The 19184-nt window shown below is 32.3% G+C and overlaps 2 protein-coding genes and 1 long non-coding RNA gene across 3 annotated transcripts; 1 reads left to right on the top strand and 2 right to left on the bottom strand.

Moving 5' to 3' along the window:
* Positions 1-884: 884 nt before the first annotated feature.
* Positions 885-3693, top strand: LOC111297064 (GDP-Man:Man(3)GlcNAc(2)-PP-Dol alpha-1,2-mannosyltransferase-like). The gene is made up of 7 exons (XM_022891656.2): positions 885-1318; positions 1406-1692; positions 2206-2392; positions 2497-2565; positions 2676-2869; positions 3137-3246; positions 3330-3693. The coding sequence occupies exons 1-7, from the start codon at positions 1016-1018 to the stop codon at positions 3569-3571; spliced, it is 1392 nt and encodes a 463-aa protein (XP_022747391.2). The 5' UTR covers positions 885-1015; the 3' UTR covers positions 3572-3693.
* A 1027-nt stretch (positions 3694-4720) lies between these two features.
* Positions 4721-5159, bottom strand: LOC111297065 (uncharacterized). Its single transcript, XR_002691051.2, has 2 exons — positions 5020-5159; positions 4721-4938 (listed from the first exon to the last, which is right to left on the bottom strand). It is a non-coding gene; the product is annotated as an uncharacterized LOC111297065 (long non-coding RNA).
* A 3449-nt stretch (positions 5160-8608) lies between these two features.
* LOC111297061 (alcohol acyltransferase 9-like) lies at positions 8609-10430 on the bottom strand. The gene has a single exon (XM_022891652.2). The coding sequence runs from the start codon at positions 10018-10020 to the stop codon at positions 8680-8682; it is 1341 nt and encodes a 446-aa protein (XP_022747387.2). The 5' UTR covers positions 10021-10430; the 3' UTR covers positions 8609-8679.
* Between the last annotated feature and the right edge of the window lie 8754 nt (positions 10431-19184).

The raw sequence follows: 19184 nt of genomic DNA, 5'->3' as shown, positions 1-19184 counted from the left end.
TCATTTTAAAAATAAAAAGTTCGAAATAATTGAAATTTTTTAGAAGACTGGATGCAGTTATTAATTTATGATTTGATGTGTATAGAATGAAAATTTCATTCTTGATTCTACGAGAATTTTTATGAAAATCTTTCATTTGCTTCTTTTCAATGGAAATTTTTGTTACAACTATTGCAGCAGCTGAAGCAACTATTGGATCAGCTATTGTTTTTTCAATTTATCGTAACAGAAAATCAATGCATATCAATCAATCAATTTTATTGAATAAGTAATATTAATAATACTAAATTATAAGATTCACCGATTTGAATTAACATATCCAACATTTTAGGATCTAGATCATATTTTTTTGAAAACATAAGAAATCAAAATATCTTGAACTTTTTTTGTGTTGATCCCGAAAAAAATTGATTAAAAAATTTATAATAAATCATTGATCCATCTAATGTTTAATTATTGTTACGAGCTGAAATTTAAATTTCAGGTTTGCATAATTTCAAAACTTAAAAATGAAAATTTTCACATCTTAAGTCAGTCTAACACAAAAAAAATGTTCAAGCACTTAAAAAGATTGCAGAGTTTGGTGCCCAAAACGTTACAAAATAAACGGCACAAGAAGCGTTCGAAAAAAAGCTAACAAAAACAATAAAAGATTAAGACGAGAGCAAGGATTTTATTCAATGATTCTGGTGTACACAAAAATTTTACTCAATGGTTGTGTTATATATAACGAGGGTGGACACTCTTTATTTATGACTGAATCCTTCTTACAAAACGTTAGAGCCCTTGGACCCAATAAAATATTTTAATTTTCTTTAATTCCCAACTATTCTCTATTTTCTTTCTTAGTTTCTTATATATTAGACTTGGGCTAGAATTACCACATTGGGTCCAATACGTCGCCGTTTTGGGTTATCTTTTGTGTTTTTCCTTTTCTTCGTCCCTCGATTGAACGACTCCGAAAACCTTCTCCCCATATCTGTTCGAGACCAAAAAAAAAAAAAGGAAGATTCAGATGATGATGAACTGGATTCTTTTTTGGTGTCTAATCACCCTCCCACTCGCCACAATACTTTTATTTGCTTCGAAAATTCTCAGCCGCCGACGAAATAAGAAAAGAGCCGTCGGATTCTTCCATCCCTACACCAACGATGGCGGCGGCGGAGAGAGAGTCCTGTGGTGCGCCGTTAAAGCCATCCAAGAAGAAAACCCCGATCTCGATTCCGTTATCTTCACTGGCGACCACGACGCCTCCTCTCAGTCTCTAATGTCTCGCGCCACCGATCGCTTTGGCGTCCACCTCCTTTATCCACCAAAAGTAGTTTCATTTTGAATTACAAAAAAAAGAAAAATCCTTTCCTTTTTTTAATTTAGATTTAATTTTAATATTTTTCATAATTTCCAGGTGGTGCATTTGAATAAAAGAAAATGGATTGAAGAAACAACGTACCCACATTTTACAATGATCGGTCAAAGCTTGGGATCAGTTTATTTATCATGGGAAGCCTTAAGCAAGTTCACACCTTTGTATTATTTTGATACGAGTGGATACGCTTTTACATACCCAATTGCTCGTTTATTTGGATGCAAGGTCATTTGCTATACACATTATCCTACAATCAGTTTAGACATGATTTCTCGAGTTCGTCAACGAACCTCTATGTACAATAATGATGCCTTGATTGCTAAAAGGTTTGCTTTTACTTACTCTGTTTAACCCAATTTAATGATAGCAATTTCAATGTCTTGGATTGTTAGATTTAATTGGTTGCATTGGAAGTTTACGTTTATTGTCCTCTTTTGTTTTGGTAATGATTCCATGTCGAAAGACTCTTTAACAGTTTATGTGTATGCTCTGCATCAAAGGGTATCTTTTACTTGTTGTTTGTATGCTTTTTGCAATGAATCATTGATTGTTAGATTGCATTCTTGACTGTTACCTTCCATATTCAAAGCTGGGATATGTGCATCATCTGTCTAAAACTATGTTGGTTTTGTTTTGGCAATGATTCCAGGTCAAAAACCTTAACCGCTGTTTATTAATTTTAATATCTATTACTGTTGAAATTGACAGAAAGTGGATTTGCATAAATGATGGTAATTTAGTTTGGTAATAGAGCAGCCTAATGGTCTGACTTGTGTCTTGGCAATATATCTGGTTTCTCATCTTGTTATCTGGATCCTGATATTGTCCTTCCTTGGCAGCATGTGGCTATCCCGGTGTAAAATTATCTATTATACAGTGTTTATCTGGATGTATGGAATGGTGGGCTCTTGTGCACATCTTGTAATGGTTAACTCTTCATGGACTCTGTCTCACATTGAGAAGCTTTGGAGAATTCCTGAGCGTATTAAGCGAGTTTATCCACCTTGTGATACTTCAGGACTTCAGGTTCAGTTTCTCTATCTTTGTCACAATCTGGGTACATTTTGTATGTTTTTGTCCTGTTTTATGCCATTTATCTGTAATTTCTTACCAATTTTCAAATCAAACAGGCACTTCCTTTGGAAAGATCAGTGGAAACTCCAAAAATTATATCTGTTGCTCAATTTCGTCCAGAGAAGGTGCGCATACTTCTATAACCTTCGAACTAAGGGTACAACCGTTCTGTGTCTCAAGTTTGGGACCTTGATTAGTTGTAGCAACCCTTTATGGTTTGATTCTTTTGACTTAGGCACATGGTCTTCAACTTGAGGCCTTCTCTGCTGCCATAAAAAAACTAGATGAAGACTTGCCAAGACCTAAGCTCCAGTTTGTGGGTAGTTGTCGAAATAAATCAGATGAGGAAAGACTTCAGAATTTGAAAGAAAAAGCAGTGCAATTAAACATTTATGAAGATGTGGAGTTCCATAAAAATTTGATGTATAGGTTGGTATTGGCAAATAAGCTACATCCTTTTGATAATTATCATATTTGGTCAGATCCTCTCTCTATATAAAAATCATCTAAAAAATTATGATCAGCAGAGAATCAACGTTGTCTGCATTTGCATAATTGCAATATGTCTGATTGCTGAAGTTTCGATCAGGCATTATGCTTTTATGATTTTCGGGAGTTTATATTTTTGTAAGAATTTATTAGCATGTATTGTTTCTTAGTTAACCGATAACTTCATCAATTTCATACACTATGCAGGGACTTGGTAAGACTTTTGGGTGGTGCTGTTGCTGGAATCCACTCTATGATAGATGAGCACTTTGGCATTAGTGTTGTAGAGTTCATGGCTGCAGGAGCCATACCAATTGGTGGGCATGGCAACTGATATTTCATTTACCGGTTGGAGCTAAATGTTTTTACGTGCACTAATTTTGCTCGTTCCTTTCTTCAGCTCATAATTCTGCTGGCCCCAAAATGGACATTGTTTTGGATGAAGATGGACAACAAACAGGATTTCTTGCTCAAAGTATAGAAGAATATGGAGATGCAATCCTGAAAATTCTAAGGATGCCCGAGGCTGAAAGACTCAAGATAGCTGCAGCTGCAAGGAGAAGAGCCAACAGGTTTTCTGAGCGAAGATTTTATGATGATCTCAAAGCCGCCATCCGACCAGTTATTTGTCATTCTTCCTAGTGATAAGGGTTGCAATAGAATCACACTTTTTTTGGGGGCCAAAACAATAGTCACACTGACATAGAAAACAGTTGGTTGTAATATATTTTTCTTCTTAGTCAACAAAATTGGTATACTGTTAATTTTGATTTTAAACATAATTGAAGGAATTTTCCATGAAAAGCAACAGAAATCGGCAAAGACTTCAGTATGCCGACAGAAATTGATGAACCATAGATTGTGATCTTCCTGAAGACATAAGCCCCACCGATACTAGACAAAGCAAGCACAAGATCTTCATTAGGGCCTCTGTTTGTTGTGATGATCGGCCAGAAGTGTTCACGGAACTAATCCGAGTCCTCGAAGGCCAAAGGCTAAGGACAGTTAACGCTGACATTTCGAGTGTAAGTGGGAGAATGAAAAGCGACTTGATCCTTTGCAATGATAACAGTGATGATCGGGAGGGTGTTTCACCAGGCACTCTAAAGCAATCACTCAATGTAGTTTTAACCAGGATTGCTTAATCATCGAACGGACCAAATTGTCGCATTAGAAGCAAAAGGCAAAGCATGTTCTTGCCTTCTCAGTTAAAACAATAAATAAATTATATACTCCATTTCCAAATAACATTGCAAGTTTGCAACAGTAGAGGATGAGAAGAAAGAAGAAGACGAGGGGTAGGAGGTGATTGTGGTGAAAAGTGAGGAAGGCGTCGGTGGTGGTGGTGGTGGTGGTGGCGGTGGAGAAGAGAAGATGGAGGAGACTTGCTTGTTGACCAGCATGCAACGTATGATTAAAAAGGAGGTTAGGAGTTACATTCATAGATTACGAGCTGATCAAAATCCATGAAAACACTCACAGGTTACATCCAGTCAACAACAAAAAGTACAAAGCAAAGCATAAGACTTCAGAGCCTTTGTTTCCATTGCATCTATCTAGTTTGACCATAGAGTAGCATTTTGAAAGATGTCGTGACAAATTTGTAGAACTAAGTCTCATTTTTCAGTACCGTCAGCGCAGAACAAACCAAATGGTTCAGTTTAAGCTACAAAAAAAAAATAAAAATTGGAAACCTGGGCAGGCTAAACTTTCAAGTAAATAATGCCTAAGGCTGAAGCTTTCACGAAACATGAACACCCATCAAAGAGCTAACATCCAAGAGCATAAATCTTTAATCAAAAACTCAATACCATTGTTTCAAGTAGATGAAAATTGGTTCAACAATAATACAAAACTTTGCCATAAAAATAGAACAACAACTTCAATCCTTTTAACAAAAAAAATAAAAAGTACCCATCAGACAAGCTCTTAAGGAAATTAGACTACTTAGATCTTTGCCTCATCTTTCTTCTCTTCCTCTTCAACCTCCTCATACGCTTCTTCTTCCACTGAATTTACCACAAAAACAAAAACCCACGTCAATACTTCAATAAAAAAGAATATAATGCTTCAGATATTGACAATTTTACCTTAGCTCTCATGGTGAAAAGGCTTCCAAATCGTTCTCTTTTTGCAGTTCAAAATCTATGGTTTGATGTTTTCGCTGCAGCGAGAATAATGAAGACAAAACGATGGCTTTGAGATATCATATACATATCAGGCGCAAAACCCTAAAGCCTAAAGGCCACGTTGGGTAATTGGGCTTTGATATTATGCTTCCTCTTTTGAGGCCCAAAAATCCATGTACTATTTAAAATCAACTGCCAACAAGGGACAGATTGAAAGCGTGGTTGGGGGGGGGGGGGGGGGGAGGGGAATGAAGGTGGATGAATAATGCCTACTTGTGCCAACAGGGAAGAGGATCCAGGGATCACTTGTTTTTTGGATGTGGGTTTACAAAAATTAGTTGGCAAGAAATATTACAGAAATGCAGGATTAGAAGAAGTGGGGGGATTGAGCTGTTGAATTACAATAGGCAGTTAGTAAAATGAAAAGGAAAGTATTGATGTCGGTCATTTTTGCCTATTGTATGAAGTGCCTGCATCTATTAGATATGGAGAGAAAAGAACTGTAGATTGTATAAGAAGGAAGAGGAAATAACAGCCTGCATGCGATGGCTGTTGATCAGGTGAATAAGAAATTATGTAATACTTGAAATATAAATACCAATATATTGAATGTAACGTAGACAATACAAGTTGATAGATTAAATGATAGGAAATAATTGCAAAGGTTATTCAATGCACCGAGATAGTGATCGTACTGTAGCAAAATTTTGCTATCATTGGATAAATAAAAATGATTTCATGGCCCGTATTCAGTGGCTGTTGTTGATTAGGTGAATAAGGAATTACGTGCTACTTGGAACATATATACCTTTAGATAAATTCTTATATTTTGATTGTATTTAAATCAATCTTTATTCGTTTTATTTGTATTTAAGTATGTTCTTTCTTTCAAATAAAAAATAAATTTGTGTTAAGGATTTATTTACGTAAAAATTAAAGTATAAACGCTTATTTAAATATAAATTAAAGTTTAAGAATTTATTTATATGCAAAATAAAAATTAGGAGGTTATTTGGATATAATAAAAATATAAAAATTTATCTAAATAAAATGATAAAGTTCAATGATTCTTTTTATTATTTTAACCTATATTATTCAATGGCTTTTTTTTTTTTTTAATTTTTTGTATAATAAGTTTATAATTATATCTAAGTTTTGTCTAAATTTATTTTTTTCCAAGACGATTTTAAATGTGTTCTTTTCTCTGCATCGACTTAGTACATACAAGATTTTAAATATCAAACAGCTTGTTGAGTAATTTGTCACGAATCTAGCAATATCTGAATTTTTTATATTTGATTTATGAAACAAGCAATTTTGAAGTCAGAAATTCAAGTCTCAAAACTATTGTTACCCGAAACAAGATTGTCACATTGGTTCACAATAATTTAGGAGAGGATAACCATGAAACAGATCATATTTCTCATCTGTTTCATGGTTATCATGTTTCATATTACAATTAGATTCAAAGGGGCTGAAGCCTGGAGGGCAGTTAAGTTTCCCAGTCTACACCATGGGAAGGAGTAGGGGAGTTTGGGTTAGGTGACATTGATGTGCTTAAGATTTCCAGGCTTGCTTCCAAATCTCTCACAAAGCATAAAAATAATGGATTCAATTTTATTCAATCTTCTAAATGAATTTGGAAACATGATTGAAGTTTTTTTTAAAAATAAAATAGGGCCTCTCCATGTTCTTTTCATACTTGTGTTATGATTCAAAAAGATTTGAGATAGGGTATCAAGTATTAACTATTAGACATGACTTAGATAGGAAAAAACGTAAAATTTATAATTTTATAACGTGTGTATGCGTATATATGATTTTATTTTATTTTTTAGTTTAATACGAAAGATAGAATTTAAATTTTATATTATTATTTGAATCTTTTAAAAAAAAAAGATTATACTTATTATCATTTCAATTAGTTGAATTACTCAATTAAGTGTCATTCATTTCCCTAAATTAACCCATTTCACTTTTTTAATAAATTACAATTACAATAAAATATTACATTCATATAAGAAATCATATAATCAATCAAACAAATAATTTGATAAACTAGTACATAATTAAATAAATTTAATATAAAATTAAATCAAATTCACATAATTTAACTTGAGTACAAGACTTCAAGATTTGAAAATTATTTCTTTAATATTAAATCAAGATCTCAATGATTATCCTTTCACCTTAATACCACTCATATTATAATTTATAAGGCTTTTGGAGTAAATAGAAAAAAAAAAATTGTATTCAAAGGCAAGGATATGGGGATAGAGGCCTTTTTTTCTGAATTTTGAAAAAAAAACGATTTAATTTTTGCTATTTAATGATGCATCCATCATTAAATTAAATATTGAAAATATTTTTTTATTTCTTAAAACCCTAAAACAAATTAAAATTAATAATGGATGTTTGATTAGGACTGGTACATACAAAATTTATTTATGAAAGATTAATACTTGAACCATCAAGTCAAAAAGGTTGAATTGTCGTATTCAATTTAATTATTTTGACAACTCTTGCATATGGCAAACTCAAAGAGACGATTGATTGCCATCATTGTTCAACTTGGTATTTCTTCCAAATTTTTCCATTAATATTGGAAGGGGACCTTGCCCTATGTTTAAGGGTGAGAAGAAAAACAAAATCATAATGAAAAAAATTCCAAAGTTGAGTTGTCACCGTGGCCACCAATTCCCAACCAATAAAGTAAATAAAAAGAAAATTACTACTTTGTGAATATAAATAAAAAATAAAATTTATTAAATTGATTCATATAATTATTTTTAAATATTAATATTTAATAATTTAAATTTAAATTTTAATACCAATTAAAAATGGCAATGCAACAAATATTCGCTGTGTTTTAGATATTTGTATCCGAATATGTTAATATTTATAATATTTAAATTTAATATCACTATTTAAATTTGAGTTCGTTTAAATAAGTATTATTTATTTAAATATTTGAATCATTAAAAAGTTTGTTTATTTAAATTTTTTGTCAAAATATAAAATAAATAAAAAAATTAATTTAAAATTCAATTTCACCCTTAATTAATAATAAATAAAAGTTATTTTTTAAGGTTTGAAACTTTCTACTAGAATAAAATTTTATATATTTTACATATATAAAAAAGTAATAGATTCAAATACAAATTTAAATATTTATTACTATTTATTTAAAATTTAAACAGATTCGAATATTAAATATTAAAAATATTATTCATATCCGCTTTAAATATATTATAAATAACAAATTTTTTATTTGAATATGTTAATTATACGTTTTTAATTATTTAAATTTAATATAAACGAATTAAATAATGACATATATTCATTTATTTAATATCTATTATCATCTCTTATATCTATAATTTTTTCGAATTAGATCCATAATAAACTCAAAACCTAGCATCTTTTGTACCGAAAATATATATAGAAAAATTTTCGTGGTTGTTATTTTTATTTTCTATTTTACTGGCTTCTGGATGAGATTTGAAATCAATCACTCAGGTAAGTTAAATTAAAAAAAAAAGAAACCAAGGAAAAAAATTGAATAAAGTCCAATTAAGATTAATACAAAATGTCAACGAATGGGCCAAATTCCAGTGGTCCTCATAAGTAGAAACTCCTGACCAGATGTTCATATCTCTGGGCGGCAGCCGTGGGGACCGCCACCATCACCTTCACTGCATCCGTCTGATTAAAAATCGGCAAAAGCAAACAATATCGATCACAGCAAATGGGTCCCACATGAACCGGCTTCCCCAACCCCAAGTCAACCTTCTCTAATCCCAGTCTTGACCATTGAGAGAGTATCAAAACCCCTACTGAGTCTGGACACGCCCTACTATGGCTCACTAATTCCACCACAGATTTCACGAACTCACTATCCACTCGCTCTTTCGCTCTTTTCACCAGCATTGTCACGTACCCTAAACCCTTATCTGTCAAGTCCTTAACGCTGGTTTGCGCGCACCCTAACACGAACGCGTTGCCGTAATATCCACTGGGTAGACTCGGCTTGACTCGGTTTCTAACGTCGATGCTGAAAAGAAGTTTTAACATTTGATTTGAAGGTAAGCTTAAGGCTCTAGCCCAGCTCCGCCATATATGAGCTGAGAGAACTTCGAAAGACGTGTAATTTGACTCACCGGGTCTACTCGTGGAAAAAGCGACCTTTTTTAACTCGTTGAGACTCGTTTTATTGAAAATGAACGATGTGGGGACGAGTCTTTCGTTGGAGAAACGAGCCAGGAACCCGCAAAGGTCTGGAACTCGGTTGAACTCGGGGTGACTCAGTGAGTTGTTATTAGTATTATTTCTTGTTGGCTTGAATGGTGATGGGTTTAGAAGGTGGCGATCCCAAACGGGTTTGGGTTTAAACTTGAACTCGGCGAACTTGGTTTGACTCGTGGAGGCTAACTCAGCGAACGAATTGAGAAACTCAGCACTACCGATACCGTCACAAAGACAATGATTAATGCCAACACCGAGCGCAGCATTGCCGTCTTTTAGCCACGTCAGCTGGACAACCAGAGGTGGGGCCCCTTTCAGCACATCTGCCACGTGGAACGACAAGAGCTTCCTCCATTGCGTGACGAACCGTGGAGCTTTCTCAAATTCGTTAACGTTATGATCAGAGCGAGCTTCGATGAACAAAACACCCTGCGCTCGACAAACAACCTCAAGGCCGGTCCCGGAGCCATCAGGTTTGGCCCTAACTCGACCAGCCAGTGGGTAATAGGGAATCAAGGCTTTCGCTAGAGCAGCCTTGACCCGAGCCGTGGTGGCACGTCGGTCTAAACCAGGGTGAGCGTTATAGACCAGAAGGTATTCAATGGTGAAACGAAGAAAAAGTTGAGAGTCAAGAGCTGAGAGAGCTAGAACCCGAGTTGGGGTTGGCTCCGATGGAGTTACAATTGTAGCCTCTATGACATGAACTGTCGATCCCATGTTTTTGTTAAGGCTTGGGTTTGAGTTTTTTGTTGGGTTGAGAGAAAATGAGAGCTTTAAGGGGTTTATATAGTAGAGCTTTAAGGCCTTTTTTGTTATTAGTGAAAATTAATTTATTAATTTGTTAATGATTTTTTTTGTCTTAATTAGAAAGAGTTGGTGAGAGATTAAAGGTGAAGTGGCCTGAACTTGCGATAAGAAAGTACGATAATAGGATGACGGAGTTGATTTTTATGTTTTTTGACACTTAAGTCGATGAGGTATTTAGGGTGTTAGGAGGAAGGAGGTGAGTTGTGTGGAGTAAGCTTCACCGGAAAGAAAGCTTAGTTATTAAGATCTTAGGGTTTTTTTTACGTATCTAATTCTTTTTTTTTTTAACTTTATAAATGTGAAGTTCGAAAAAAATTTACGTGGATGAATAAAAATTACATTTAATAATTTTAAGTAAATATGATTCATATTTAATGGTTATAAATTAAAAATTAAGTATTCAATTTTGAAATGAAACTTTAATAGGATATCAATAAGATTATTGAATAAACTCTTTTTTAGCGAAAGATGAGTTAATTTTTTTAAAAGAGATGATGTGATAATTAGACGTAAGTTGATTAGATGCATAAAAAAAATCCAAATGAGTTGATCACGTTGATTGAATAAATTGACGTAATATAATTATTATTTTCTCACAATGTTAAATACAATATGCTGAGAAAATAATACAAAAAATATAAAAATAATTTTAAATTTTTAAAAATTTTATTAAATATGATAAAAATAAAATTGTATATTATATATTTAATATATAAACAATCATACAAATTATAATACGTGTTAAATATAAAATAAATTCAAATACATAAATAACATAATTTAATACTATTGTGTGTCTAACAGTGAAAGATTTGTGCCAAGATTCTCCGGGCATGACTTTATGGAAAAATTAATATAAAAACAAATGTTAACAGCTTGGCTTTGCTTTCGCTATTACTTGTAAAGTTTTTAAACATATTTGGACCATTTCAACAAGAAGACAACTTGGAGATTATTGCACAATCTTTTAAGAAATTATGATCATATCTTGGACACGAATAATATTATATCAATTCATGTTACTTGTTTAAACATTCAACCTCAAAATCATTAACACCTCATTTCTCAAATGTAGTTTGAATTACTACTTTAAATTTAATCTTCAATCACTTTTTAATGTTCATATATTATAAAAGATCTAGTTTGTGTGGATTAAGTTTAAATATGATAATTTTAAATATGATATGAAAATAATACAAATAAAAAATATAAAGAGGATACAATTTAAAATTTTGATAAAAATTATAAATAAGTTTGACAAAAAAATATATTTTATATTTTCGTGGTAATACGAACTGTAACATATAATTTTTGTGTTAAACATAACATGAATGCATAAATTATTAATCTTGGTGGGGTCTAGTTAATTTATTTTTAGGAATTTACTTCAGTCGATGGACCCCAAATATCATTATCAAAGATTTGGAATGGTATTTGAAGAAGATGCATAGCATTGGTGCAAGAGAAAACCATGTGAAAAAGTGCCTGGATGTCTAACCAGTTTGGATATCCTCAACACTGTTTCTGCTGGACCTTTGTTTGTCCACCCATCAACCTTTTATCTTTGTTCTTTTCCATTGTTTTTTTCTTTCCTACAATTTCTATTCGGTTTAACATTTTACTAAGGATATATATATATATATATATATAATCCATCAGGAGCAAGGGAGCAAAAGGAGGGAAAAGCTTTAAAAGAAAAACTATGAATTCATTACCATATATATATTAATTAGAAATGTTCAGCCCTCAGTTGTTTATAGTGGGAAAATGAAGAGTTTTGGGATAGGATATTAAAAGATTTTGGTTTAAATTTGATCATATCAATCATGTATCCTGATATTCTGCTGACGAACCACTCAGATTTTCAACTAGGAATTTGTGGTGCATAATCTTATAGTTTTATCATTGAATAATAATATCTTCATTCAGTTTATAAGTAAGATTAAGAAATTAAAGTTGCTTAAAATTTTTAGGGGCCGAAGTGGGGGAATCAACTAGGCTAGCAAATAGTGGCGAAGGCACACTCATCTCCGTCAGGATAATGGACCCCCAATGTGTTGGATGGTGATAGCTATATTTCGTTGTACAATAAACAAACTACACTTTCGGTAATTCCTTTTACCGACTCGTTAGAGGCATTTTGTGGTTCAAGGGATAAAATAAATGTTTCTTTAGTGTATGAATCATCAATCAGACGGGAATATTTTTATCAATTTAATTCGAATTAACGTGGCGAGCTGACTTGAAATCTCAAGTTTCATATCTGCTGGATCACCCAATTGATTACCTGATGTTATGTGAAGATGTTAACTTATCATCTTTTGATTGGATTGTTGACTGTCAGCTCAGCTTGAATTGGCACGTAAGCTTTAATCTCGTCATTTGGAGCTCGAGTTAGTTAGGCCTAGTGTCACGAACTTAAGGGAGAGTCTTAAATCTCACATCCAACATAATAGGAGGGTTACTGGAGTATATAAGGGTTCACACCACCTCCGCATTGTAAGGCGCTTTTTGAAGGACAAAACCGTGAGACCAGAGCCTCACAAGGGTGTGAACCATAGCAGTCAGGCTGATCCGAGACGTCGGAAGGGTGAATGTCCGAGTCCCGGAACCGTGCGGATTCAGAGCTTAAGTCTCGACCCGTGACAAGTGGTATCAGAGCCAGCCCTATATCATTCGATCTCCGCCAAACACCTCGAGAGAGGTAGGCAAGGTGACCAGCCTCCGTGACGAGGGCGTCACGAGGTTGGGTGAGGGAAAATGTCACGGACCTAAGGAAGAGTCATGAATCCTACATCGAACATAATAGGAGGGTCACTGGGGTATATAAGGGTTCACACCACCTCCACCTTGTGAGGTACCTTTTGTAGGACAAAACCGTGAGGTCAGAGGAGGTCAGAGCGGACAATACTTCACAAAGGTGTGAACCATGACAGTCAAATTGATCTGAAATGTCAAAAAAATGAATGTCCAAATTCTAAAATCGCGTGAATTCGAAATTTAATTCTCGACCTGTGATATTAACATCTTCACCACACAAATATAAATAGCCCCTCTAGATATTATCAAATCATTGGAACTTTCATATCTACTTTTTATCTTTTTCCCCTTCTTATTTTCTTTTTAAATATTGATTTAAACGTCAGAATATAAATATCATAAATATCTTTGACTTTTGTTATTAATCGACTTCTCATCTATCGATTTCAAATTTTTGTCTTTAAAAAGACAGCTTGATAGCAATAAGACTGATCATTGGTTAAACCAGAATCACTCTTTGTATTACAAATATTTTCCTCGTGCAAAATACTGAAACAATCCGACAATTTCACTACTGAAACAATCATGTGACTTGCTGCCGATTCACTGGTCCGCCTAGGGGAAATGTTGTTGGTTTATAACAAATATTCATTCTTGTCTTTTTTTTTTTTTTTGTTAGTTAAATGCTGTTATTGTTGAAGTTCTCCAAATCATTATTCCCTCAAAGCAGCTAAGGAACTTAGGTTGATTCTTCCTAAACATCTCAAAGGGTTGCTTTAACAAAGTTGACTCTTTCATGTCGGCTATGGAAAGACGTATTGTCGAGGAGATCTATGACAAGCAAGTGAAAAGCGAGGCTAAGCTACTTCAATTTAATCTCTGGGTATAGCTAGCTAGGGCTATACTCTATGGAGATATGTCACCAATCTGAGTGCTAACCACAACGAAGGCACCTTTCAGGCATCGACTACCCTTTATTCCTCCTGCAGACACGGACTACATATCTCAGGAATCAATATTGTTGATGAAACCTCCTAGGATTGTCAATTTTCTACGTTTAGATTAAGACTATGGTGGTGGCTTTTTCTATATATCTCTTCTCTTCGTCCAAAATGATTGGACATTGTTTTCGTGGAGGGTTAAAATCCTTAAAATATAAGAATGAGAGGTCGGTTAACGATAAAAATCGGAAGTTATCTCGGCGTTTGCATTTTCACATTTAAATCAGAATTCAGTTTAGGAAAAGAAAGAAAAATAAAAACTTAAAAGCTAAAAAAGTTAGATTCCATTGGAAATTCCTAGATTGAACTATTTTTTTTATGTGATAGGGTTTTTGGGTCTAGATATCTCAAAGTCAACATAAAAAACTAAAGCCGATCTTGTAAGCATGAGATAAGCTTACAGTTGATTATCCAATCAAGCCATGACAAGTCAATTGTAACATTCTTAATCTCATATTTAAATCAAAATCTGTAAAGTATTTTTTGTAAGATAAAATTATGAGATCTTTAAATTAAAATAAACAATACTTCATAAGTTGAATGCGAGATTCTACATCAATACATTGGAATATTAGCTAATAAGCTGCTGAAGTGACCAAGCTGATATGAACATAAAATTTTAGGTTGGTCGGACATGTTAGCTCGACTGAAATGATTAAAATGTCCCCATTTATCAAATAATTTATGCTAAGGCGAAAAATTTTTATTTTGTCTTTTGAACACTAAAATGTCTATAACAAACATCTTCTACTTTTTTATTAAAATTTTAAACTATATCATTTAATCTTAAAGACTTTATTATACATAAAGATGCTTTACACTTTTATAATATTAGTGTTATAATTCCATATACATCCTATTTGAAAGCTTAATTAGCTCACCTATAGTTGATAAAGGTACTTGTTATAAAAAAAAGATTTCAATTCCAAAGAATTTTTCATCTTTGCATGAAATTATATATGTATGTATATGTGTTATGCATATTAATATGTATTTTATTAATTGCACAAAAATTAAAATGATTGTTAAATCATCAAGAATGGTTGACCTAATCTAACCCAAATATTATTGTTATGTGTTGGGAGATACTCGTGCCGAGCTTCAAGTTGAGAGATAAAATCTTTAAATCACAAAAAATTATATATATATATATATGTTTATTCATCTAATTATTAATAAACATAAAAAGAATAAATTAAAAAAATATCTCGATTAATATATAATTAAACAATACGTTCTTTTGGTAAAACTTGAACATGAAATTTAAAGATTACATTGAAACCAACGTGCCCATTGATAAATTTGTTAATATTTTCAAGAGTTACTCTTAAGACGTTAAGATGACAATTAATTAACTATTTGTACCAAATGATACTAATGTTTTGATTAAAATGCAATCCAAAGGGATTACAAACTTGTAATTAACGTAACCATTACACATATCTGCAATAAACTTGTAATTGAGGCCTCTGATCACGGGATTCAGTTGTCTAATCAATACAAGAAAGAATTTTAGAAAATACAGGCAAATGCTATGGGCATAAGAATATTAAAAATGTGGATAGCCAGCCATAGTTGTCTTTTAACTTGCAAATCTGAGGAAAGAGTTAGGTATATAGATATAGCTTAGCTTAGCTGGGTATGTCAACTGGTCTGGACGGGACGTGCATTCACATAATTTACTTTGGATGATAATGACCACGACATCACTAATTGGAAATGCCCTGAACTACAAGAGGTGAGGGAAAAAAAATCGATATGAAATAATAATATTTGATTCGGTTTTGAATCGAATTTTTTTTAGATTAGATATTAAATATATATATTAAGTTTAAATAAGATATCAAATTGAATTGAATTGAATTATATAGTTATATTAATATTTATATATTTTTTAAAGTTTTATAAAATAAAAATAATTATTTTATATATAAATTTATTTAACTATATTAAAAATCTTATTAAAATAATATATAAAAATAAAAAATAAAATTTAAAAATCGATGTACTGAACTGGTAGAATTCGGTTTGAATCGAATCGATTTCAAAAAAATTTTATTTCGAATTTAGATCAAATTTTAAAAATTAATAATACTATGCATTATCTGAAAAAATCGAATCTAATCCGATCCAATTTTCACTCCATACACAAGAGATTAGTACATTGGTAAGAGGAGTTTTTTTTTTATGAAAATATTTTAAAAATAAATTTTAAATATATCAGATAAATGTAATAAATGTATTCATAAAATCATTAAAAAAATTTAAGGAGAGTTTGTCATCTGGCATTGATTATTACAATGCCAATTAACCAATTTGTTCATATATTAATTATTCACATCTATATATATATATATATATTGATGAAATTTATAAGTGAGAAAAATACGTAGCAAGTCTCATGTATCAATCAAGCATTGATTCAATTGATAATTAGTTCAATTGCTTTAAGTGTAAATTATCTTAGATTAAGAATAAGGGTAATCTCTCATCCTTCTTACTTTGTGATTTTTGTGATGGATATGCATAATCTACGTGCTTCGCTTCACGTCTTTTCAAAAAAAAAAAAAAAAAAGAAGCAAACAATGCTTCCGTATGCAAGATAATTTTCTTTTATATTTCAGGGTTAGGAAGGGATCTGATACGGAATATAACAATAATAATAAATTAAATTTTATATCTCATGTAGACATCCAATTGGGTCCGGGCCCAGATCAATTGGACCTGACCCAAATGGGTAAGGCCCATTTCAATCCTGTATATTTTTTTTTCTTCTTTTGTATTTTATGTATTTTATTATTATTATTATTATGTATATATTTATTTATTTTTTTATTAGATTAGATTTATATGTATATAGTTATATATTTATTATTATTATTATTATTATTTTTATTTTTTTTTTGTAATATATACTTGGGTTTATCTTATTTTATTATTATTATTATTATTATTATTTTTTTAATTATCTGTTCTGATTTTTCCTGATTATCAGATTTTTTTTTATATCTTTTGATTTATCTGATTATTATCTAGTATTTTTTTTATTTTTGATTTTGGAGGGCTAAGATTGAAGCTGAAGAATCCTACCGGGAATGGGAATTCAATCAAGAGAGTCCAATTGGATTCAAAGACTGAATTCCCGTCCAAGGAGGAATTGGGATTGATCAGAAACTCCTGATCAATCCCTATATAAAGCACCTCCTGGAACAGTTCAAGAACACACAGAGAAAACAGAAGCAAAAGCTACTGATTGAGAGAATAGGGGTGTTTAGAGAGCTAAGGAAAAGTTTAGGAGTGTTCTGGCAGTGAGAAAAATTTTTTAGAAAAATTTGGCGAAAAAATTTTCTGGAAATTTCTGGGAAATTTTCAGATTCCGGCGAAAATTCCGGCGACTTTTGAATTTTTCGGCGACAATTCCGGCGAACTTTGAAGTTTCCGGCGACAGACCCAGTTTCCGGCTGAGAATCCCAGAAACCGGCGACCATCCGGCCAACTTCCGGCCAATTTCCGGCGAAATTCCCAGATTCCGGCGAATTTTCCAGAATCCGGCACCGGCGTTCTTCAAATTCTAGAGAGAAGGCAGAGAAGAAGGGAAGAAGAGAGAGAGAGGGGAGGAACGGTCTGCTGAAAAACGGAGGAAGGTGCCTTTTATACCCTCCCAAAACGACGTCGTTTCGGCTTTAAGTTAATAAGAGGATCCGCGCGTTTTGCCGAACCCGACCCGACCCGAAGCGTCGACCCGCTTTCTGACCCGCGCGTTTCAGCCCCTCCGAGCCGAGCCGAGCCGAGCCGAGCCGCACCAAGCCGAGCCGCGATCCGAGCCGCTCCAGGTTTTTTTTTTTTTTTTTTTTTTTTTTTTTTTTTGAATTTTTTTTATTTGACTTTGATTTTGATCTTGATTTTTTTTCTTTTTTCTTTAATTAATCCGACGACGGAGCCTCTACAAGTAAAAACAGTAGTTTTTCTTGCATACTCCTGAGGTGAGGGAATTTTCTCAATTTTCTGCTAAAAGTATTAGAGTTAATTGAGAATAATTTCCGATAATTAATTACTTGGCTGATTTTGATTTTTTTTTCTTTAATTAATCCGACGACGGAGCCTCTGCAAGTGAAACAGTAGTTTTTCTTGCATACTCCTGAGGTGAGGGAATTTTCTCAATTTTCTGCTAAAAGTATTAGAGTCAATTGAGAATAATTTTCGATAATTAATTAATTGGTAAAATTTTAAGGCTTTTGGATAACACAAATTCAAGCTGGTACCATCTTTTGATGGGCGTTGTGAGGGTGCTATAACCTTCCTCACACGTAACCGAACTCCCGAACTCTGTTCTGGTTTGTAGACCTGAACCTATTCTTCTAGGGACCCTTAAACTTAGGTGTTCCCTAAAAGGACAGATTCCATAGGTGGCCAATCGCACCTAGATAAAAAAAGATTGGTGGCGACTCCCTAAAAGTCAATGTCTGGCGATAGATCCCCGGATCTAGACGTTATGACATCTCATAATTTTAAAATTGATTGAATGAAAATTTTTAAAAAAATTATATTAGATCATAATTTTAAATTTTTTTATGCTACTTATTTGTATAAAAAAATAATTTTTTCATTTATTTCTTTAATCTTCATATAATTGATTATTATTTATATTTATGTCTTGTGTGATTTACTTTTAAAAATTTTCGAATATCGAATATTAATTCTAATTTTAGCTTAATTTCCTTATTTATAAAAGTGGACTGCTAATCAGATTCTTGTTCTCATCACTACTTGGGTTTGGGGTGGGACATGAGAAAAACTAAATTCAATATTAATTTCTAGATGTCTAATATAGAATCAGAGTTGAAAAATCTGTTTAACTAGTAATTTCCAAGTTCCAACATATATGTGATTATGTGTATTTTGTTTTATAATTTTCTTTAATTTTTGCACATTTTTTAATTGCATGAAGCATAATAGATCTAGTTATAAATGTGGGGGCCTGTAATGGATTCATATCATATCAACACATTTTCAAAGAAAAGGAGGTGGGGTTTTTATTATCTTCCCAACTTTCTTTTTCTTAAAAGTTGAAGCTGATGATTTTAGATTTATATTTAGCTAAACATTGCGAGCCAGGCTAATCTCCACAATATTTTTTTTATTTATATTTAATGCATTATTAATATACAAATTTTATATATTATTAGTGAATTAAATAATAATATTTTATTAAAAAAGTGAATCAAATGATATTATTATATTAATGAGTAATTTTTTTAGAAAAATATTAATTTTTATATATTAATTTTAAGAATTAATATTTATTTATTAATA

The sequence above is a fragment of the Durio zibethinus genome, chromosome 12 (genome assembly GCF_047325235.1).
Source record: "Durio zibethinus cultivar Kanyao isolate XHJ-2024 chromosome 12, ASM4732523v1, whole genome shotgun sequence".
NCBI lineage: Eukaryota > Viridiplantae > Streptophyta > Magnoliopsida > Malvales > Malvaceae > Durio > Durio zibethinus.
Note: the sequence above shows the minus strand (reverse complement) of the source record. Positions and strands in the feature narration are given on the sequence as shown.